The 24247-nt window shown below is 38.3% G+C and overlaps 1 protein-coding gene across 1 annotated transcript in view; it reads left to right on the top strand.

The window, feature by feature from the left end:
- Positions 1-20487, top strand: part of ipo11 (importin 11) — an 84792-nt gene extending 64305 nt beyond the window's left edge. The window contains exons 28-30 of the mRNA XM_086076899.1: positions 58-153; positions 2183-2267; positions 18905-20487. Of these exons, the coding sequence (XP_085933025.1) occupies positions 58-153; positions 2183-2267; positions 18905-19069 (346 nt within the window). The 3' untranslated portion in view covers positions 19070-20487. The remainder of the gene's footprint in view (positions 1-57; positions 154-2182; positions 2268-18904) is intronic.
- Positions 20488-24247: the final 3760 nt, after the last annotated feature.

The raw sequence follows: 24247 nt of genomic DNA, 5'->3' as shown, positions 1-24247 counted from the left end.
TATATTGTATACGTTTTCAAGTGTCATCAGTGACCCAATTGTTTGTGTGTCATACAGTGTGATCCAGGACAAGTTTTGTGGCATTATCAACATCTGCGTCGAGTCTTTGCATGACGTGATGACGGAAGATCCCGAGACGAGCACCTACAAAGAGTAAGTGAGCATGTCTGTCTGTCTTATGAATTAACAAAAGTGAACCAGCCTCATATTAATACCCTAAAAAAAAAAGCTTACCAAAAAAGGTATTAAAAATGTAAGAACCTTGCAGGCACTGCAAATGCAGTGATGGAACATAAACTCCCATCCCTGCATCTTTTCATTAAGGCATGATAAGCAGCAGCGTCTCTCCCACTCTCATGATAAGCGCGAGGTTGAAAGTGTGCTCCTTTAGTCCTGGATAGTGACGGATGGGCTGAGGGAGGGCGAGCGGCATCGGCGGGAGCACATTTTTGTCAAAGTCAATCAGTTGAAGAAAAAATGTCCCGTGCACATCAGCTTGGCGTGGGAAGGGAATATCCCATCGTCCTTTGAAAATGAATCTGCCGCCTATGAGTATGTCTCGACTCTGAAGCATCAGACTAAATTCTAAGCTTCGTGCAGGCGCCCTTCTCCCTGCTGTCGGTGATGCTCTTTTCTTGCACTCAATGTGCCAGGGAAAAACAAACTCAAAGCTTCAACAGAAAGGTTATCTTTGATGTTTCTTTATCTAATGCTTGATGCATTCAGATGCTTCTGTGCTTCACAGCCAATTGACATATTTTAGTTTTAGACTTGAAAGCATGCAATGAACTGCCCATGCGTACGGTGGAGTTAGATCAAACACCCACTTGCACCACTCGCAAAGCTGCTATGAATGACTGATTTGATTGGAGCCGTTTGCCTGCCTGGCACCCACCCACTTATTTGACTCCCAAAGCTGCTGTGATTAAACAATGCAAAATCTCTTTCCTCACCGCCTGTCTGCATTACACACACACACTATCTCCACTTGCAATGCTGCTCTGAATAAACATGTTTAAGTATTTATGTATGTCTTTATCTATCATACTTTGATGCAACTATTTATCTTCTAATGCTGCATTCGAGGAAGGTTGAAAGTCAGACTTTTCATACCAAGAAGTGATCATAGGCCCCTTTGAACTCAGAGATCCAATTTGCGAAGTCGTGGGGGGTGCAAAACAGAAATTAAACTTAGGGCTGAACAGTAAATCAAATTAATTCGATACATTGTCATTATTAAATTTAAATAGTTGAAAATCTGCTAAATCGTGAAATCGATTTTTGTCTTCTGGATGATTAAAAGCTGTTGTTCTTATGGTCTGTTACATCCAAATGTTTTTGTGAGTTGTAATTTTGCACAAGTGGATGGGTGGTTTACAAGACTTGTTTACAATAGCTACCAACTACTTAATTATGGCATTCAAGCACAAACTATGAATGTTAAGTTTATGTTAAAACTTATTTATACATTAATGTTGTCTGAACATTTTGCTCAGGAATTGTTTTTGAATAAATTAAAAATCTAGATTTAATTTTTTGGCCATATCGACCAGCCTTATTTAAACTATTATAAACATATTTACATTATCTATTCATTTATTATAGCATTAATTTACTTATTCAAAATAAGTAACTTCATGTAGTAACCCAACGTGATTTGGCCTGGCTGTGACAGAACAACAAACAAATTTATCGGAATCCGCCATCTTTGAAGTTTACATTTGCCTCGAACGCTTTGATTTTGGAACTGGAAGAATTAGAGTGGGATACATCTGACTTGCCACCTTCCATAACTGCTTGCCTGCTTCACAAACACCCACTGCATAACTCAGCTTAACAGGAAAGTTTGGAACTCAAAGTTACACTGTATTTGGATCTTAAGAACAATGCAACTCTTACGTCAAAATCGACAAAAGTGAGATCAGATGGGGGGGGGGGGGGGTTGGGGGTGCACGTCCTTTTATCTTTTCATAATAAAGTTGCAAGGACTCAAGACTCAGAAGGCTTCTTGTGTTTTCCCTCTGCATTCCAATTAAACAATATGAATAGCAAACACCATTATTTCTGTGTGTGCGCGCACGCCTGCGTATCTGTGTGCATAGTGCCTGTCGCAAAGTGGTCTCTTGCCGCACAAGTATATGTATGGTTATTAATATTAAGTTAAATATTATTGTGTTTGCAGCTGCATGCTGATGAGCCATTTTGAGGAGCCCAAGCTGAGTGATGATGAGGAGCCGCCGACCGAGCAGGACAAGAGGAAGAAACTAGTCAGTCAAACACCACACTCGCATGCACACAATACTCTCAACCTTTTCTTCCATGCTCCTTCCTCTCCATAGTATGATTTTTTTCCTTTCCTAAAATGCCTCAGTACAAACCTATAGTTACCTACGCATTTAATGTACATGTAGGCTCATCCGAGATCAGGGTAATAATCAGTTTATTCAGCCAATGTTGTGGAATTGACTGTTGATGAATCAGCTTTTGGATGGAATTTCAGGGTGAACCTAAATGTGAATATAACCTTTACAGCTTAATTACGTTTGACCTTTCCAAATTTTTTGAATGTATTAATCATCATCAAGCAGGCTAGGCAAATGTCTTTTTGATTCTTGTTTGTTGTGGTAAATTACATGTCCTCTATGCTCCCGTTCTCTCTCTCTCTCTCTCTCTCATCTCGCTTATAATTATGTTACGCACAGTTTAGGCTTATCTTAGGTTTTGGTTCTGGGGAGTAACCAAGTTTTGAATTTGGTTTCACATTCAGGATTAGTACCCATTTTGAGATTTAGTTGCTGCCACAGTGCTGCAGCATCACTTTAAGTTCAACTCGATGCAAGATGAGTCATGGTAGCATGTTTACAGTCAGCTAATGTGAGTCTAAATGTTAAAAAAGTTCAGATAAGATTCTTCTGTAAGACCTGATCACAAAGACCCTTTGCGGAAATTATGATCATGCATGTTGTATGGGATTAGACTTTTGCTGCAATCCCACACTGTTACATTGTGCGAATTGAACACCATCACCTTCTAAACATAATGTTGTTTGTGTATATACCTCAAATGAATCCGTGTATTCAAAGTTAATTTCGTTGCAGATTGGTTGAGGAAGTACAGCGGTACTTTTTTTTTTCTATCGTCCCGAACCATTTGTTCTTCTCAGGGAGTAGGTGTGTATGTACGTGCTTCCCAGTGCACTTATCACCTCATCCCAGACGCTGACTTCTTGCTCCAGGGAATAGAGGAGACTCAAAAGTAGCACATCTCCTTGCTTGTGTGTGTGTGTGTGTGTGTGCGTGTGTGTGTGTGTGTGTGTGTGTGCGTGTGTGTGTGTGTGTGTGTGTGTGTGTGCATGTGTGTGTGTGTGTGTGTGTGTGTGTGTGTGTGTGTGTGTGTGTGTGTGTGTGTGTGTGTGTGTGTGTGTGTGTGCGCGCGAGCGTGCATGTGCGAGCGTGCATGTGCGTGTGTCTGTGCGAAGCACTTTGAAGAGAAGAATTTGAGGGAAAAACTTGCCTTTGACATTTTAAAGGACTTTTTGACTTTCTGCTGCTGATGCTCTTTGGGATTTGTCGAGTAGTTTGGTGCAAAATACCATGCATAAGTGGGATCACTTAATTGGGACTGTGGATTATTGTTCTCCTCATAAAACCTTTTACATTGCATTCGTACTGGAAAACAGGACTGAAAAATAGAATCTCAAATTCCTCGCGCCCTAAAACCCTATTTCTGATTTGGATTGACCCCAACATGGCCCCCCAGCCCCAAATGACTATGACATTTGTAGAGCTGTCAAAATTAATTGATTAATTGACAAGTAATCGATTGTCAAATTAATCGACAAGTATTTTAGTAATTGAGTCATTGTTTGGAGCCATTTTTTTAAATATAAAATTGTCAAAATCCTCTAATCATCAGTAATTGTTCACTGATTTCTGTAGTCCTTGCAGAAAGAAGACTGATTATCTTCTGAGTTTAATCAAAACAATAATTGGTAGAAAAATGCTTTTGTAATACATTTTAATGCAAAATTAAGAGGAAGCCAATTAATCAATTGAATAATCGAGAGATTGATTCTAAAAATATTTGATAGCGACAGTGTCCCTTTTAACACAATCATTCATATACTTTAATGTAGCATTTTTAATGTTAACCTAAATCAATTTAAACAGCAAAACTGTCACTGATTATAACATGGATGAAAAGTGCTGCTTCCGTACAACATAAATCTTTGTCCTTAAAAATGTAAAGAAAATCCAACATGCATTATACAGTACTGTACTCCAGGTACATATAAGGTATGTTGCCTTATTAAATTCCTCGACCAAATAAGCCCTTCTAGTTTCTACAACATCAGGCTTTAGACATGCCCTTTTACATGCACGAAGGGATAGAGAGCTATTTCTATTTCTATATATTTGCATTGTTCTATTTTTTAGCGTTTGTCTTCAATAAGGTTGCGGGTGAGCTGGAACCTAGTCCAGCTGACTTTGGATCAGAGGTGCAGTAAATCCTGAATTGATCCATCCATACACACCACATTCCCCCCTCGGTATCATTCAGAGTGTTAAATGAGCCTGACATGCATGTTTTTGTAATATTGGAGATGCGAGCATGGGGCGGACATGCAAACTCCACACAGGAGGGCCTGATTCTATCGAAACCCTCTTGACTTTGAATCAGACCTGCTAAGCACTACACTACAGTGCTTGTTCTACATAATACTTAGGTATTGCCATGTTGGTTAAAATACAAGTCTTCTTCCAAATTCTAATAATGGGTCTAGGTCGGTTTAGAAAAGATGTTTGGTTTATTTAGAAATGTGTCTCTGAAGCAGTTTAGTTTTTGTACGCAGAAAAAGAAAACTTCTGTATCGAAGTGCAGCATACACAGGCACGCACAGCTTCTAATAACTTTTGGAGGACTTTTAAAGTTGCTAGTAGAAATGCATATTCATGTGCTATTTATTCCAAAATTAGAAAGTGGACCCAAAGGAGGGGAAAACACTTTTGCTGACTCGAGACTAAGTGGACTTAAAGCCATTTTGCGGACATAAAAGGAGCAATTTACATTTCTAATGGCTATTTTCACTCAGGCTAACGGGAAGATTGTGCTTTGTGAGGAATTTTAAAGGGGTACCTCTGTTAAGGTCACCATTAAAGTTTAGGAAGTATACAAATGAGCATTGTTAACAGCCATTCTCGTAGCCTGCATTCCAAGTCACCTCTTTGAATTAGTTGTATCTTATAAAAAATCAGTACCCCAAAAGAGTAGTTATGAACTAAATGTGTGTACGGTAAATGTTCAACTCTTGGGCAACTTGAAATGTAACAGCCTTTCTTACGGTTAACTTTTAATAAATCTAAATCTACACTTGTTGTTAATCATATCAACAATCCCCTGAAAACTTTTCAAATCATATCCCGCAGCGCTTATGAAGCAATCATTTTTGGCCTAATGCCCTACGGTAAGAAGAGCATTTAACTATTTTTGGGGTGAACAGAGTGGAATAAATAGCAAATGGCTTCCAAAAGCCTGAGGTGTCAGACTGTCCCCTTAGCACATCTTTCAAACCAACTGTGGGATGTGTTTTCCTCTTTGTGTGTACATTTTTGTAAATGAAATGAACCGGCAGGAAGTTTACTGCATGTTGGCCATCCCTGGGTTAGAGAATAATTTCACAATCCACCGCCTCTTTAATCATTCCTTCAACAGGTGAGATTTTATCTGCCAATCATTTCCTTGCTAAATGTGCATCTCTTTGTGAGTCGCTAGTCAATAAGCACAAATCCCGCCTGGTCTGTGAATTCCGTTAGTTTACTTCTTTTTATGCAAATAAATACTCCCTGCATCTTCTTCTATACTAAATGAAATAAATGTATTGGAGTAGCCAATATTTAGCATATCATACTCAATCAATCAATCTTTATTTGTACTCAAAGTGCTTTACGTAGTTTAAAAACAAATCCCCAGCCCACCGCCCCCCACAATACCGACCCATAAAAAATAAAAAAAAAAGGTGCATAAACAGTGTTTTGAGGAAACACTGGAAAAGTAAAATAACCAGGCTATAATATTTTTTAAGAACATAAGACCAAGCTAAAACTATAAAAAGAAAATACTAAAAGAATAAAAAGAAGAGAGGAATAATAATATAATATGCTAAACGTTCAAAATAAAAGAATAAAAGACCCAAGCATCTAAAAACAGGATACATAAGATTTTGTTTAAAGTAAAAATAAAAGCTAAGATAAATAAAATAAGTACATACAATGTATTTTAAGTAAAAGCTACATTAAAAAGGTGTGTCTTGAGCCTGTTCTTAAAAACATAAACCATCTCTGCAGCCTTGAGGTTCTCCGGCAGGCTATTCCACAAAACTGGAATGATGCCTCCCCCTGTGTGTGTCTCCTGACTCTTGGAATAATTAAAATAAATAAATAATTTTAAGGTTCAAAAAGTCAATCTGTCGTCTTGTTTTTCTGCTATGGCTTTAATTCGGCAGTCCATGTGCAAAAGTATTTGTTTCTACACATTCCATACTTTGCATTTATGAGAAGTGTAGGATGAGCGACAGCCGCATACTTACACACGGATGCCTTTTTGCTATATTGATTTATGTGCATTGTCCTATAAAATAAAAACCAAACATGGTGCCAGCAGGTACTAGTTAGTCCCCAAGGACAACATGGGTAGGACACAAGTGACTTACTAAAAATAATTAAAACATAAGGATGTTCCTCTTTTTTTCTTTCTTTCTTTCTTTCTTTCTTTTTTGCTTTCTTTCTTTCTTCCTTTTTTCTTTTCTTTTCTTTCTTTTTTCCTTTCTTCCTTTTTTCTTTCTTTCTTTCTTGCTGTAATTTAATAACTACAATATTTTTGGCTTTCGGTTATTACACCGTCACAATCTAATATCTGCCCATGCCTCGTTGGTGAAAAAAAAGTGGAAAAATTGGTCGACAAGGGATTGTATGTTGTGATACTGACTGTAAAATGTTTTTATGGTATCCACTCTCAATGTATTGAATGTTTTTGTTATATTTATGTAAAACTGTATGTAGACCTTTAAAATAATTAAGTGCCGTAACACTGAAACAGACCAAACGTGTTGTGTAAGGAGTATTTATATAGGTATTTCTATATCACGGATTTCACTTATTATGGGACTGGTCATGAAACTAACCACCACGATGGAGGAAGGATTACTGTATGTTTCCTGACTTATTCCCCATTATCCTTTTGCGTATTTGTGAGGCGTCTCTTGCTTTGATTTGAGGGTTCCAGTCATGGTTATGTGACAGTGTTTGTGTCTTTGGTTGTCACTACATAATGCATCCTTTGATTCTTGTTCTTCATCTAAAGGACAGCAGCATCAAACACCAAGAGGGATAAGCAACATAAAAGACCTGCTCCATTGGGTACAAATTACATTGGCCAAGTCAGTTGTGTCTCTTGAAAACACCACTTCAACACAGTCCCATGATTTTGTTAACCACGTTTACCAAAAAAAAAGTCAGAAACTGCAGGCATAAAATGGTGGCAAAATATGAGTCAAAATTGTTAAATGTTGTATTTGCACCAGTAAAAACCCATATTGAATGCATGGGAGTTGGTGATACCTGTTATGAATTCTAGGCCTGTTAAAAGATGTTAAATTAACCACTTGTGCTGCTGCAAGAGGAATCTTGATTTTTCAAGCCACTTTTTTCTTCTTCTTTTTTTGTACACATATTGTGTCTACAGTGGAAAAGTGTGCTGTGGTATGACAAGTCCAGGACCATCCATATTGTTTTCAGCACAAAGTTGGAAAGGCTGATCGCTGACAGTTTGGGGATGCGTTAGTGTTCACGGCATGAGTAACTTATCATACAATTTACTCAGCTGTAATTAAGTCTGCCTATTTAATATTTGTATTCAAAGGAAGGTGATATTCCCCCAAAAAATGGAAGCAGTTGCATTTGCCCGAAACGACTTTGTTTTACTTTGACCATTTGCATCAACTTTTACACAGCAACTTTCACAACCTCTATTTTGTTCCAGCTGCTCATTGACTGCATCCTCTTTTTACAAAAGCATAGTTATCCCCCAGACTGATGAACTTGAAAGTTTCATTCTCAGAAGCCTAGGAATAGAAAGTGGGTAATTGGAACTCTTTTGCTCTTCATTCAAGTCAGCTGACAGCAGCTTTTTGAATGGTTTTGTAAAGGACTGAACAATGTTGGAAAAATCGTTCCATGGCATTATATGGATTAATAAGACTTACTTTGTTTAAAAAAAATTTTTGCATGTGCATCTTGGACAAGACTATTCATGCTAGCAGCAGCAACAATTTTTCATGCTATCCATGACGAAACAACGCAAATGATGAGGCCAACTCCAAAACTAAATCTATTGACACAACACTATACTCAAGCAAATAATTAAATTTTTTGGACCAGTGAAGTGAAATTGGATCAATTCTCATAGCGGCTAGAGGTGCAATGTTTTTGTTTTTAAAGCGTCCAAACTGTTTGGTTGGACGGTTTTAGTTTGTCTGTGTTCCGTTTGGTACATAGGCACACATAGTTCTTTTTTTATTAGAGCAGTGCAGTCTGGCTGCGACGTTTTGAGAGACAATGTGGCAAGCAGGGGAGTTGTGTTCTCATGACTGGAAATTGATAGAAAGAGAGGTCGCTGTGCCGCTCACTCGCACTCGCCCTCAGTGAAGAGTTAATATGATGCAAAGCAGAGTGGACAGTAGCGCTAATGCTTGCAAAAATGCATATTTGTGGGGCTCCTCATTGTTGCTCTTTCCATGGTTGCTTATTATCGTCTGTGCCAACATTTGTACGCCCCGCTAGAAACGTACAGATTGGCGACGGGCACCAGATGCCTCTTGCAAGTTCCTTTCATTACTCACTTAACGGAGCAGACGACAGTAAGACCAGCATACAGTACGTGCATAAAACGGACATCCTATTTGTACGTTTAATGCATCAGAGATGCTTCAGTGAACATTTCCACCTCTATATCGGCACATGGCACATGAGTTGGGAATCACTGAGTTAGGATTATAAGAATACATTATTTGCGTCATGTAATGTTTGGCTACACTGAAGACAGATTTTGTTAATATTCGTCACAGATATATGATTATTCATGACTGTTTTTGTCATTAGCTTTTTTTTCCCTCCCTTATTCTTATTTTAATGAACCATTACCCTGCTCCAGCCCATCTGTCACTCCTGTGGAGATATATACTCTATACTATACGAAATTTGAATTATGAATTCACCCTGGGATACAGAAGGCATTTGTAATGAAGGCGTTTGCGTTTTGCTCTGTTATTGCTCCCAATCTCAGCAGACCGCCAGTGTTAGCATAATGTGATTTTTTTGAATTACAGACTTCGGTGACTGCTATTCTGCCTCAGCGCATATAAAGATTCTCCATTCTGCTGCCGGAGGCAATGCGCAACCATCTCATTGAGTTCCCATTTTGCCATTGCCATTTGATCATGTCAGTTCCCGCATGCTGCTGCGAATTTTGTAACTACGGTGTGCTGGTGTTTACCATCTTTAGAGTTTACTATGTATTCATGATGCCTATGATAGCATTTTCATACAGAACCACAATATCAAATGGCATCATCATCTGTGTGATGTACCTTTTTTTTTTTTATTTGCATCACCTAGCAGTATCCTTTTCAGCCTCTACTATATCTGTATGGATGAAGAGTAATTGATGCTGCCTTCTGCCATATGCACTCGTAAGATTTCAACATGGGAGCCACTTACCACAAGCATTACAATCATTATTTTGCCTTTACACGTCTATGCCTGTCTTAAGTTCTTATTCTCACTTTTACGTCTTCAGGGGCATTTGTCTCACTAAGCTAATGAGTGTCATTAATATCTGATCAGACAATTCAGTTGTTAAATTTATCCTAATCCTTAATTAATCATGTGGTGCACGTGGCTCATTACAGTACAAACTAATCTCTGGCTGATTGTTTGCGCAAAGAACTTAAGAGGAAGTAAGTAATTGGAGCTGCAATTTGAGTATAAAACTCCACAGGGATTTGTAAAGTATTCCTGGTCTGAATAAGGTGCTTGTCGGAGTACGCCGTCAGACAATTTATGACTGCAGTAATTTCTGGACTACAAGCCCCTACTTTTTTCACTTGCATTTGACCCTGCGGCTAATACAAAGGTGGCTGCTTATCCATCAGATCACAACGGGGCGCACTATAAAGGAAGCGTGTCAGGCAGCGCAAAACAAACCAAGTAGGAGAGAGAGAACGAGAGTGATACAATTTGCGCCCTCATTATGGAAAGGTAAATTGCGGGAATCCGGTGCGGTAACATTAAAACACCTGTGGCTTACAGTTGGGTGCGGCTTATATGTGTAACAAATTTGAGTATTCCCCAAATTTAGCTAGCGCGGCTTACAGTCAGGTGTGCCTAATCGTCCTGAAATTACTGTAATTGGGATTTGCTGAGAACAGATGGGAGTCATTTAAATTAACCTTGAATAATTGGCAGTAAAAGTTAAGTCTGCTTGTGTTACTTACTGGCTTTGTCAGACATGGAAAATGCAGATTTGATTAAAATATCTTAGTTTTTTTTGTTTTTTGCTTTTTTTTGTTTAATAAATAAGTGTGTGCACTTATAAAGTTGAGTAAAATTGTGTGCTTCATCATAAACACACCCCATTAGTTGCAGAAAAGAAACAACCTTTACTTAGAAAACGCATTTATTGACTCTTTGTGAGCACTTGCCTGAAAGCCCCCCCACATCCGTAAAAAAAAAAAAAAGGTCAACCATTAATTTTGTATTCGGAGTGCATTTTCAATTCACATAAGTAACCTTGTTGAGGATCTTAATTTGGCTATAGCCAGTAACTTTCCCCTCTTACTGTGAAAGTAAAGGCAAACTGGTCTGTGATGTTGTATTGTTTTAAATATATTCCCATTTCTTTTCATCTCAATCATACGTGAACCTGTCTCATACTTGTTTTGCAAGATATAGGTTGTCACGGTTTCACATACATGTAGGCCGCGCCATGGTTTTCTCATGTAATTGAACGTACAGTCTTCCAGTAGTCTGTTTGGTAACAGTCATTTACACCCTCTACCAATTCCTATTAGCAACACATATTCCAATTTGTGCAGCCTCATTTCCTGAGCAAATGACTGCAATCAAATTGTAATCCTCCCACTAAATCAAGAGACCATAAAAGAAAGCCAAGATAGACTGTGAAGAGTGTTTGTGTACAGTGTTAAACAATCCATCCTGTCCTGTTAGGACCCTTCTTTCGTCTCACCTCAGCCATTGATTAAGTCCAGACGTGGTCACTTAAGGTAATGACTGTATTGATCTCTCAGGACATTTTTATCAATGTCACATCAGTGTACACATCATTGTACAATGGCACATTTAGACACTGTCCAACCATTTATTAGGCAAGGCAAGGAAAGACACTTTTATTTCTATAGCACATTACATACACAAGGCAAATCTATGTGCTTCCCACAAGCAATGATACAACACCCACAAGCATCAACTAACATAACAGTTAATGACATTCACAAGCGAAGCAGAGAAAACAAAAGTACCTTAAAACTATTTCTACAAGAACATACATTGACAACGTTAAAACACATAAACAGAGGACTTTAAAACATTTAAGAGTAAAGAAGTAAGAGTAGTTTTAGTAAGTAATTAAAAAAAATACTTCATGTGAAAATGTTTACAAGACCCTAATGAAAGGAATAGGAGAAAAAAAGAAAACATTTTAAATGGGATTTAAAAGCATTGGGGCTGACTTCACTTCTGTTGGCAGCTTATTCCATTTTTGTGCATCTTAGCAGCTAAATGCAGCATCACCATGTTTACTTCACTAATTCACCCAAGTCTCCAGATTATATTCTTTTATTATTAATTATTAGGGTGATTATCATGGAGCAGTTATTGTGGTCAGTCTTTAAAGGAAAACCACCAATTATTTTTACATTAAGGGGCCTATCCCTTTTTAATCAGTCCTAAAAAAAAAAAAAAAAATCTAAACGACTAAAAATGTGTGTATAAATGCAGCCCGTTTACAATCTATCTTATGTACCAACTTCATGCTTTTTATTGTCATCTTCTGCTCACAAAGCAATTCCAAAAATGTCTTCCCCCCGCTCGATTCATCTCTTGTAACAATCCGCCGCATTTATCTTTGACTTTGTCAAAGTCTTGGAGGCCATTGGTGTTGTTTTTCCATCTTCCCTCCAGTCCACTTCATCCTCAAGCCTCTCTTCAGACCAACTTGTTACCTTCTATCATATTGTTTGTGCTGTGTATCGCCGCCTAGATTGTTTTTGTGCGTCACTTGTGCATGTTTCGTTCCACTCACTGTTGCCTTAGAGGCGTAGAGCCACTTTACTAAAGGGTAGAACACTTCTGGTTTCCTCTTTAGCAATGAATCTTTCCTCCAGCAGTCTTCCGGTTGAATTTATCTTTTACTCACACGCAAACAAACCAAGTTTATTTTCTAACTTGCAAGTCCAATTAATTCAATTTGTATGAGGCCTCATTTATGAAAAATAATCAATGGCATAATGTGCAATGCTAATACTTTAAATCAAGGTTAGATAACCACATCCATATCTGTTCCATGTGCTGTGTCTTATAAGATTTAGTTGTTCTTCCCAATGTAGAAACTTAAAATTTTGTTTCATCCACCCATCAAAATCAAAATTGCTATCGCGGTGTCCCCGAAACGGCACTCGAGCGCTCGTGGCCAGCAGGCACGCGTGAAACCGTGGGGCGGGTGGTGGACGCATGACGCAGTGAGCCGTCAACGGGCATGACTGCATGGTTCGGGGTGGACAATCTTAATTTTAATGATGAATATATGAGGCAAGCCACGTAAACCCATTTTGACATCGTGTGAACCGTGGGGCGGATGGCAGGGGGTGCGCTGAGCCGTCTGACTGCGGCGATGGACGGCGCGTGCATATACTGTAAAAAAAGGAAAAAGCATGCTGGGAAAAATCCGCAAAACAGCGAGGCCGCGAAAGATAAACCCGCGAGAAACGAGGGAACACTGTATTTAGTTTCTTCACATTTCAAACACAAGTTATGCAGCAGTCAAATTCAGTATGCCACCTCTAGTGATCATGTGTCATTGAGTGTCAGCTAACAGTTTAAAGGATTTAGTCTAGTGACTAATTTATTTGAGTCATTACAGCACTCAGGCTCAATCTCCTCCCGTCAATCCCTTGAGGGTCAGTCACTGTGAATGGCACCTCGTATATTTTGAATTTCTTACGTCAGGAGTTGCCAAACTGTTCACATTCAATAACAGTGGGTGATATGTTGCTTTTCATCAAATGTGACAACTTAAGAACTATGTTGAAGTCATGTCACGCTGTGGCAGAGGCTTTGCGGCTGGCCGGGGTTCCAGATGCCGTGTCAAAAATTAGCTAATAGAATTAACATGTCTGCCTGCCGTGTAATCCAGTCAACCCCACGCTGTCTGCAACACTTCTTCGTGTATGCTTGAATTCATCAGACAGCCGTACAGCTCATTACTTCACGTGAGTGTGTATGTGCCCCAGCACACACACTGTGTTGATGACACGTGGCAAATCTGTGTGGTGATTATCAGTAAATTTAATCTGACACTCAAACAGCAGGCGATCCGGTTTTATGGTCACCCCAGGCTGTTAAATGTAACATTTCAAGCCTCATGGGAGGAATTCCTCAAATTTCACTTACTGATTAGATTTTTTGCCAAATGTCAAGGCCAACTGACATGCGTGTGTCATTTTTGTGAATGTAATATCAGTGGGGAAACTTTGTCAACTGTCTGAACTAGAGCTGGGAATATTTGACGATTCGATTCGGATCTTTAGGGCTGCCATTTGATTCAGAATTGATTTTCGATTTAGAAATGTTTTTCATTCAAAAGGATTTGATTGATAATGGTTTCTGCTTCAGTTTATAGATGTGCAAAAGAGTTGTCATGATCTTCTCCAGTCTGGTTTGCAAGACAGAATAACAAATGGAGACATTGAAATGTGTAAATGTATTAGGTTTTAAATTTTAAGGAAAGTGCTTTTTCCCCCACAAAAACAGTATGTGGACCACCATGTTGCTAGCTATACATTTGATTGCTTTTTACAGTATATTCTGCCCTCCCTGAGCAGACTGACTTAAGTTTAGCAGACAGTGAACAGTCCCTCAAAAAGAGTCCAATGCTGGTATCTGTTTCACCCTGTTCCGTTCTGACTGACCATACAGAGTGGACGATTAAAGAAGTGACTTGTTTAGCTTGTTTCACGGACATAGCTCGCTCAAGGCTAACGCACAGTGGAAAGTGCCATTGACTTGTTAATGCAAATTAGCTTCAGGAAGGTATACAGAGAAGCATCTTGACATTACTCACCGGCATATGCTCTTCCTACACTGCAAAAAACAACTTTTATTGGCATAAATTGATTGTGACTTTTCCCTTCTACTCTGGCTCCAACTTTACAGGGTATCAGAACGCGCGGAACCACACTGCCCCTAAGGGGACAAATCTTGCACAACTTGAACAGCGCTCCCAATAAAGGCACACACAAACAAGGAAAATACAGTATAAAATAATTTAAATAAAATCGATTTTGGGACATTTGAAATCTATTTTGAATCATACTAAATGAGAATGGCGATTCTTATGAGAATTTTTTTTTTTTGGCACACCCTTAGTCTGAACCGATGATTAAAATAATTTTAACATTCCGTTCAAAATCATACTTATCTTATTCTTGCTACTGTGATTTGTGATGAATTGATTATTATTGGTCTCCATAGATGATGAAGGAAATTTCTCAACTGGAGAAATTGTACATGTTCTACAAACCTCTTACATAATACTCGTCTTCTTCACTAATGTACGATTCCTTCCCTCACCTCACTCTTCTCGCCTTTTCACCTTTCCTTCCCTCAATCTCACACTTATGTCTCCTCTCAGATTCTCAGATCTCGTTTGTTCTCATTTCTGCCATGTTCATCTCCATATTTCCTCTTGGATTCAACAGATTGTGCTTGTATTTCTCAGATAAGTAGTTTCCACTCCTGTGATTTGCTCATTTCTTTGCATAGCAGGTCCTCTCAGCATTCTTTTGGCTTTTAGCTCAAGGGTGTTAGTTTTGCCCCTGTATCTGTTTGCTTAATCTTATCCATCCCTTCCTGTGTTTGACACACTGGACTGTAAATTTACATCTAGGTTGACATTTCGGCAAACACGGGTTTTATGTACTCATTAACCACGTGTTACTGTATTGAAAGATGTGTAACTGAAGTGCTAACTCAAGGACTATCTACAACTTAATGCAATTGAATCAACAGTAGAGCTTTTTTCTAACAGACGTTGCCTGCAAATGACAGCAAGGTGAGACCTCGAAGTTGGTCATTCACTTAAGCCACATTTGAAACAAAAACTGTTCAAATAAGCTCACTACAGTGTGCTTTGAAACATGCACCAAATGGAAGGTTGCTACTTGGCATGGGCATAATAATCAATCAATCAAATTCTGTTGTCCTAACACTTGTTGCAAAATAAAGTCCACCCCTTAACTTGTCAGCAGAAGAGGCACTTTTGATTCAGCCTTAATAAGGAGGAATCTATAAATGTTAACTGTGGGAAGTTGACCCACAAAGACATCCACCCTGGCACAAGCTCTGTCATTTCTTCCCCTCTGGGTGCAGTTTACTCTAGATCAGTGGCTGTCATTAATATTTGTCAATTTTGGGCCTGTGAAACCCTTTGAGACATTTTTGTGATTAAGAGTGATATAAATGAATTTGATTTGAAATTAGACACACTACCATTCCGTTGAAAAATACATTTAAAAAAAGTCATACAAGAATTTGTCATCAACTCTCCCCATAATCCATCCGTAGAACTCTTAATATCTCATTCCTTCCAACAGTTTTACATGACAGAATAAAAAAGAAATCAAAGAAATATTGTTTTAGTCAATTATGAAAGATTATAATTATAAGATTATATGTTTAGGAATCTTACCATAATTTCAACCAAAAATGCTTCCTGACGTTACAGCCAGTAAACTCGCATTGTTCTCTCAGTCGACTCGTCATGCTTTCAAACACAAACACAGCAGAGTACACACTAGTCAGTTCGTAAATGATGATGGTTATATGCTTTTCTCATTAAAGCACTCGAGCAGCCACTCTTCAGGTGTTTGATTGCTCTGTAATGGCAGCAAGCTAATGAGCAGTACAAGTGTCATGATTGGCAAGGGACCAAGAGTTGCCATTTACAATAATGCTGCTCTCCAAGGGCTACAAATGATTCTTTTCGTGCCCTTTCTCCTTCTGTTTATGGGCGTCTACAGTGAGGGCAAATGAAACTTTGGCTGATTAGGTGATTAAAGAGAGCCACTCGCTGCTTGTATGGGTCTGTACACTGACCTGGTTTCAAAGGGTTGACTGACGGGAAAAAAAACACCATCATTACTTTGTCAAGGGAAGAAGAGCAGACTGAGTCATAGAACAGGACACAAATATTCATCAGTCCCAAAAGTGATGCAATTTGGATTTTCATTCAAATCTTCTGGATAACGAGTCCTCCAAAGTCACATGATTGCAGTATGTCAGCAAATCTTGTCATCTCCCTGAACATTAAAGGATTAATTCCACCAGTAATTTACTTTTTGGTCCTTTTGGAAAGACGTACACTTAATAAATCCACAACAACCTATAAAAAGCCACTAGCAATATTGCTCTGCAAACAACTTCCTTTCCTTTCTCCAGTATGTCAGGAAAGGTTGAGTCGTTAGGCTTTGCAATGAAACGCCCTTGATTTGTGGAGGACCCTGTTGCAAATAGTGAAATGCTGAAAGTGTTTTGGGTACAAATAAAATACTTTGAATAACAAATGCAATTTCTCTAATTGCTCATCATGATTATGATTGAAAATTTAAATAACACAACAAACAAATAACTATGATTCCTGAAATGTTAGATATAATTTCCAACTCATCTATAAACATGGCCCTAAAAATGTAATGACTTGTATCACTTTAATGTACACGACTGCCTATTAGCCAGGGCTTTGGCATCATCTTGTGGCATCACTGTATTTTGTTTTTCTATGCAATGACTATTTTTCTCTTTAAAGCATTTCTAAAAAACATCGCCTGTGCACTTAAAGATTTTGTGATAGCCAGAGCAAAAGATTGGAACATGTTAATTGAAATTACATTATTTCTGATGGGATTGTTTTGTTTGTTTGAAAGAACAACTTCAATGTCTACCAGTGTTAAGGATTTTTTATTTTAACTTTGGAGTTTGGGCTGTATTTGAAAGTCATTCTATCTCACTCAAATAAAATGTCATGTTATTTATACAAAGATTGGATGCGTATTACAAAAAAAATAAAGTAATGAGCTGTTGCATTTATATTTGAAAACTTCTCTTTATGCTTCTCTTGCTACTGTCCATGCATCATAAGATAACTGGCAGCTGCTGAATATACGGAACTTTTTTTCCCTAGCTTTGTGGATGTGAAAAGTGGAAGTTTTAATTCATCTTGCCTTCTACCTTACGGTTTGTGAGTGTGAAACGCTGTAAGGTGTATTTTGTATCTACTACCACAGCTACACTATGCGGACATCCCTGGCAGGAATTAATTAGAGGAAAATCATTTCTATGGCTTCCAGAGAGCTGGTTGGAAATCTGGTTTATGCTCATTCCCGTCACAAACTTTGTGCCTTTGGGCCTTGCAATTGTAACTCTGCTGCTACTGTCACCATGCAAATGGAAATGTTATCGACCAAGCAGTATGTTTTGATTCAGCTGTCTACAACATTTTTTTTCCTTTTTAAACTTTCCATTGATAAAGAGATTAAGATGTAATTTTTTTGTGCTGAAAGCAATTATTGTTGTCGCATGGTCATGGCCATGCATCTTACTTAGTGTGTCTACTTCTTGCCGTGTGGCTGCCATGTTAGTGATGTGTTTTATTGAAGAGCAGGTTGAGGCAAGACAGCAGGTTATTCCAACCAAATCGAGACTGTGGAGTTTAATACTGCAGGCACAGCAAAAGGATAAGCTAACGGTAAAGTTAGCATGGACACTGACAAATTTACTTTACCAACAAGTGACCAGCAGCGCTTCAGTATATGTCACTCATATGACATTGGCTCAACACACTTTTACTGTGTACCTTTTTTTATGACATCTTCTCGAGTGTGTGAATTGCAGTGAAAAATGACCAAATTTTGTTCACATTCTCATAAAATGAAACATTGTCTCTGTGGTCAAACCCTTGACACATTGGTTAAAAAAAGCTGATGCTGTGCCATTTCACAGCTCATCACTGTGAAATATGGTTGATGTGATGTGCGAACTGCTGATCAAAGCAATACTTGTGTGCAGTAATGTGTTCAAAATTGAACCAGTCTGAATATGTAAAAGAGACATGCATTTGATTTCACAATTTAAAGCAGTTGCCAGGTGTCGGTGACAAACATTTCTGAAGGATCAAGAATGCGACTGAATGATAAGTTTCGTTTGGATGTGCGCATTCATTACAGATTAAAGACACACAAGTATACTATAAGTGCCTTATTGTGTCTGTTCTTAACCCCTTTCTGATATACAGTATTTGTTTTGGATTCATGGGTCATGTTTTGTTTTGTTCAACTATTCATTTTTTATTTCGATCAAAATTTATTTTCATTTGTGTTCTTGTTAGTTTAAATAAAAAGGCATTTTGTTGTCAATACTACAGCTTACCCAGCCCCCATTATCTTATTTAGCGGTATCTCCTCCAATTGCGATTTTCTGTTTAAGTACAAAAGCTGCACCTTCCTCACTGATACATTTTGCATTAAAAAACAAAATAAAATTGTCTTGTTGTATTGCAGTTTGCCCTGGGAGACCCCGTGCACAGTGTCTCACTCCAGCAGTTTGTGTACGAGAAGCTGAAGGCTCAGCAGACCCTTCTGGGAGACCAGCGCTTCAGCGGCCTCATGGAGACTGTGGACACGGAGCTCGTAAGGCAGCTCCAGGAGTTCCTGCAAGGCTTCTGAATCACGACCACAGTCTTTCACCACCGTTCGCAACACACCTTTGCCATTTCATCTTTAACGCCTTCTTTCCGTTAAAGAAAAAAAAAAAGACTCAACCCAACGTGTGGATCGCTAATCCAGATCTTCCCAAACGCTGCCCATGTTATGCCTTATATATATTCAGAGCTAGCTTTGTCCATTCCCCCGCTAACGCCTCACATCCCTCCGTTAAACTAGATTGCTTTATTTTCCCTTTCTAAAGAAATAGATGTAGGGTTTGTCTGTATTTAACACAATTTTGTAAAACATCACCTCACTCAAGCTTCCACTCATCTTGTCAATTTGCGGTTTCTTCCATTAATATGGTTTTGAAGTGGAATGAATGAGTGGAAGTGTAATAACCAAAAATTGTTTGCGTGCGAGGGACTGTTCAAAGGAATAATCTACAGACAGGAGCCAAAATGTGGATGAAAGGAAACCAGAAGGACATTTAACAGTGTTTACAAAATCTATTCTTAGAAGAAAAAAAATAACAAACCAAAAAACACAAAACAAAATGTAATTTTTGTATGTATGTAAAATATGGACAATAATCCGCATGATTATTCTTTTAGTTTGTTTTTACATTTGCGTTCCCCCCCCTCCATTTTTTAAAGTGATTATGTTGTCATAGCCGGCCGGGGGTCAAGTTGAAGTAACTACTGAGAGTTTTTTCTTTGTTTTGTTATGTTTTAGTTGTAAAATTTGTGTTGTTTTTTTTTGTTCTTCTTTTATTCAAGCCATTGTTTTGAATGTGGAACCACATTATGTATATATGTACTGCTGCTAATTGTGGGCGTGTCGGAGCACTTTAATAACCAAAAACTTCCTTCTCATCACTGCTACATCTTCAACATAGTAAATATCAGCAACATGACTTCACTTCAGTTATACTTCGTCGTCACCTTCCTTATTTTGACTTATTTGACCACTAAAAGTGAGAGTGGCAGAACCAGTATTCAATACAATTTAGTTTCATTTAGGCTATATCAGTGTTTAACATACAGTGAAGTACTTAAATGGTTTTTGAGCTCCGAATTTGAAAAATGGTTGTCTGAGAATTGGAGTTCATGAGGGAACTTAAAACTCTTTTTGTTCAGCTTTAGAATTAGATATTGAGAGTCTATGTTATTGCATAATAGTTTTAGTTTTACACAGGAAGGAGATAAACATGCAGCTTACTCCCGAGTGGAAGTCAGCCTTTCGGCCCTTATGCTTGAAACGTGAGACTTTTGTTTCTTGAAAGTGTGTTTCTTGTTTCCGTTAAACACTAGACGATCTCTCTGCTTGTATTCTGTTAATATGACAACTCTGCAACAGCGGATGTTTGCTTTTGGATTTTGCTCATGTTTTGATGGGGCGGGGGCAAAAATAAAAAATATATAAAAGATTTGTTCTTTATTTCCCCCTTGGGCTTTCAATAAAATGCAGTACTCAGCCAAAAGTTAGAAGCTCAATGACTAAGAAGAAAACACTATTGTCATGTTGCTTTTCTTTCTCTGCTGCTCACAAAACCTGCCTTATTTTGATTGACTTGTATTTTGTGATTGACACTGCCAGAGGAGGTATTAATTTAACAGTTGTCTATTGTGGTTGCAGTGAAATGCACTGCTTCAAATAGAGACATTTCTTAAAGGCTATTTCTCAAGATCCTGCAGAATTAACTGATCAGTAAAAAGGAGATCTGCAGGCGGCAATTATACAGAATCCAGCAAAGGTGAGATGTTGCAGATACGGGTCACTTTGTTGTGTGATGTATAAAATACGGTAGAAGAGGGTGATTGGTGTTAAACTTTCACTTTTGTCCTTGCAGTGCAGAATGCGCTTACTCGCAAGTTCCAGTCCGGACCAACTCCGGTACGGCTAAGCTAAGACCATTGAAGGCGGAAAGTTCCTATGCGTCTACTTTAACCCATTCAGCGACGGGAAAAGTCAGGAAAGTGCATTTAATATTTGGTCATCTAAAGAGCAGATTTTTTTTTTTTAAATACAGCTCTAATAATGGTTCTCATTAGATTGAAATGTTTACCTAATATTGTGGCCAGTGGGTTGGATCTTTTACAATCCATGTGAAGCTTTAGTGTCCGCCTTATGTTAGGGGCTCAAAAAGTTTGGGACTCTTTGATGTTTGCATTCTCCCAACAGCCTAAGTTTGAAACAAAGAAAACGTATTGCCCTTTTCAGCAAGAGTAACTGTTTGTTTCTCCTCGCTCAGGCGATAAGGCGGCGGGCAGTCGCTCGTGGGCCAGCCTCCACCAATTTGTCTTAGGAGAGCCGATGTAGTGCCGGACGCTGGCCTCTTAAGTGATTTATGGAGTGTGAAAAGACTTGTAAGGAATTCCGCTCACACCTGCGCAACCAGCACTTCTAATTCCACAGAGGCGCTCATTTTTCTTGCGCTGTACTCGGACCACAACCAATGTAGTCCTTGAGAGAGCCACAGGTACGTGGGACGTTGTGAACAAGCCACTGCACTGCACCACAGAGGGGAATGTTATTCTAATGCAGTACTTTTGCAAAAGTCTTGGGTCACCGCTTCCTTTTGTTTTTTTTCCCCTCAATGGTCAACGTGACTTGTAAAACATGAACTAAGCGAGCACTTTTACACAAATGAAGTTAATGATCTAGATAAGGGTGCATGTTTATGTTTTGACCATGTGAGTCAATATAATACCATTGGAATTGTCCAAGTTCATCCCCCAAAAACAAACACAAATGCGAAGCTCTACAAATTTTCACAGTTACTACTAGTTTATTATTGGAAGAGTTCTGCTCTCTCCAGAGTACCCTTGCTAAAATAACAGATGTAAAAGTGGCCTAAGATTTGCACGCTCTTGTACAACATTTATTGAAATTGTTCCCCTTATTTCATATACGAGTGTTGTCGTTTTTCGACATTAGCATGTACAGAATGCTTTACCAAAATGTATGCACCTTCTGTTTTTAAGACCTTCGTTGCTATATAGTGTACTCACAAAAAGTTAGAGCTATTGTATTGGGCTTTTGGGCGAAAAAAATCCCGGTGAAACTTTTGCTGGTGACCTTAATTTGACCTCAACCATTGAACGCACATGTCCAGCTGTTCAGTGTTTCAATACTTTTTGAGCAATTTGCTGTTCACTGACGAGCTGAGCGGCAACATTTGTTAATTGACCAATACATCTCCGGTTTCAATTCAACCAGTTGCTGTTCATATTTTAGCGTTAATAGGTCAAGACAATACCTAACACTTAAGCAGCCGAACCATTGTTAGGCTTCAAACGGGAGTTTCTCGGAAGGAAAGGCTGTCCTTTGGACGACAGTGTGTCATTGGCAGGTCTGTGGAAGCTTCACTGAAATGCATAAAAATTGTTCATAGAAAATGTTTAAAAGTGTAAATTGTTTAACTAATTTACTGCCATAAATTCATTTTAAAAATGGTTTATTAAAAATTTGGGGCAAGAGGCGATTCAAATTTGTAATTGTAATTAATCGCATTACTTCACTAGTTAACTCACGATTATTCACAAATTTTACATCAGTTCTAAATGTACAATAAAAAAATTCTAGGTTTTCATAGTCTTAACAAAAGTGGGAGGAAAATGTTAAACTAATAGAAATAGTTAAAATAAAATTTTGATTTTTATAGCCGTCAATGGCAGTGAATCAAAATTGTTTTTTTAAAGATTTTTATTTTTACTAAATTCCTGGCATCAGGCAGTTAAAGTTTTTAATCGTAATTAATCGCATGACTTCACTAGTTAACTCGCAATTAATCACAAATTTCATATCTGTTTTAAATGTACAATAAAAAAATTCTAGGTTTTCATACTATTGTTAACAAAAGTGGAAGAAATGTTTAATTAATAGAAATAGTTAAATGATTTTTTTACGTTTATAGCCGTCAATGGCAGGGAATTAGTTAAAAAGTACTGAAGCAGTGAACAAGATCAAATTAAATTCACCTGTAAGGCGCATTTTATGCTCATCTTGCTATTTCACATTAAATCCAGCACACTCCAATCCAATTCAAGCCGATGTGAATGAACGAGGTCAACAGGCAGTTGGCTGTATTGTTACGCTGAAGTAGTACCCCCCCCCCCCCCCCCCACGCTATCGAGCCACCACAGTTGACAGCTTGCATGATGCCAATGCATGCAATGATTTTCCCACAGAAAACCTTTTAACCAGTCTTGTCCTTCACTATTTGAAATCATTAACAATGGTCTAACAGTTGTCTGTGCTTGATACAATTGGATGCTGGATGTCGAAGTGATGTGTAATATTTGCATGAGAGTGATATTGACTGGGAAAAATCTTTTAAATGTGACCTTTACCTCTCGCTGTGAGCGAGTTTGTTCTTTTTGCAGTCGGAACCATTTCAATGACAGCGGCTGTATGGGTGAGTACCACTTTGTCTCTTTTTGCTTTGTTTTTGATTACAAGTGGTGCCGTAATTAAAAACAGGCCATATGTCACTCTCACACTAAACCGAAAACTAGTCGGTACAAGATGAAATGGCTTTTCTTCTCCAAGTAGTGAAAATCCATTATGGTTACACAACCTAACTTCATTGATATGAGCAGCATAAAACAGCGGAGGTACAATTTGATGCACGACTGAATGCCAAATATTTCATGAGCCTCCTACTACTGCTGTGAAGACGAGAAAAATAAAATGTCAAAGTCTTGAAGAGGGGGAAAGAAAGAAAGGATTGCGATGTCACGTCTACTTTTCTTCAACTTATTTTGTTGTAGCTGCTGGCAAAAACAAACAAACTGGTCCCAAAAAAAATGGAATTGTAAGGGGGGGGGTCTTTCTCCTTGCACTATGCTATGGCATTATTGTGCAGCTTTTTCTCACAGTGGCCATCCCTCAAGTAGAGTGATTCCTATCTGGTCTTATTTAGTTGAACATAAAGTTATTATTCTGTTATATTCTCTTATTCATTCAACAGATGGAGGCCCAGATGAATTTTAATTTCTGACATCTGGTGAAAGAGTGCTTAATCGTTTTTTCCTGTCACTATACATCATTGGCATAAATGTATTACTATATTATTTTTGGACACATAAATTGAGATTAGATAATCACAGTTGTTGGGAATTACTGCTCTAATGGATGGTCCCAGTCGTCGCAGAACCCTAAAATAGATGTGGGAAAAGTAGTTGCCCCCCACCC

This window comes from Leptonotus elevatus, chromosome 5 (genome assembly GCF_054856555.1).
Source record: "Leptonotus elevatus isolate MCC_2025b chromosome 5, RoL_Lele_1.0, whole genome shotgun sequence".
NCBI classification, from domain to species: Eukaryota; Metazoa; Chordata; class Actinopteri; order Syngnathiformes; family Syngnathidae; genus Leptonotus; species Leptonotus elevatus.
Note: the sequence above shows the minus strand (reverse complement) of the source record. Positions and strands in the feature narration are given on the sequence as shown.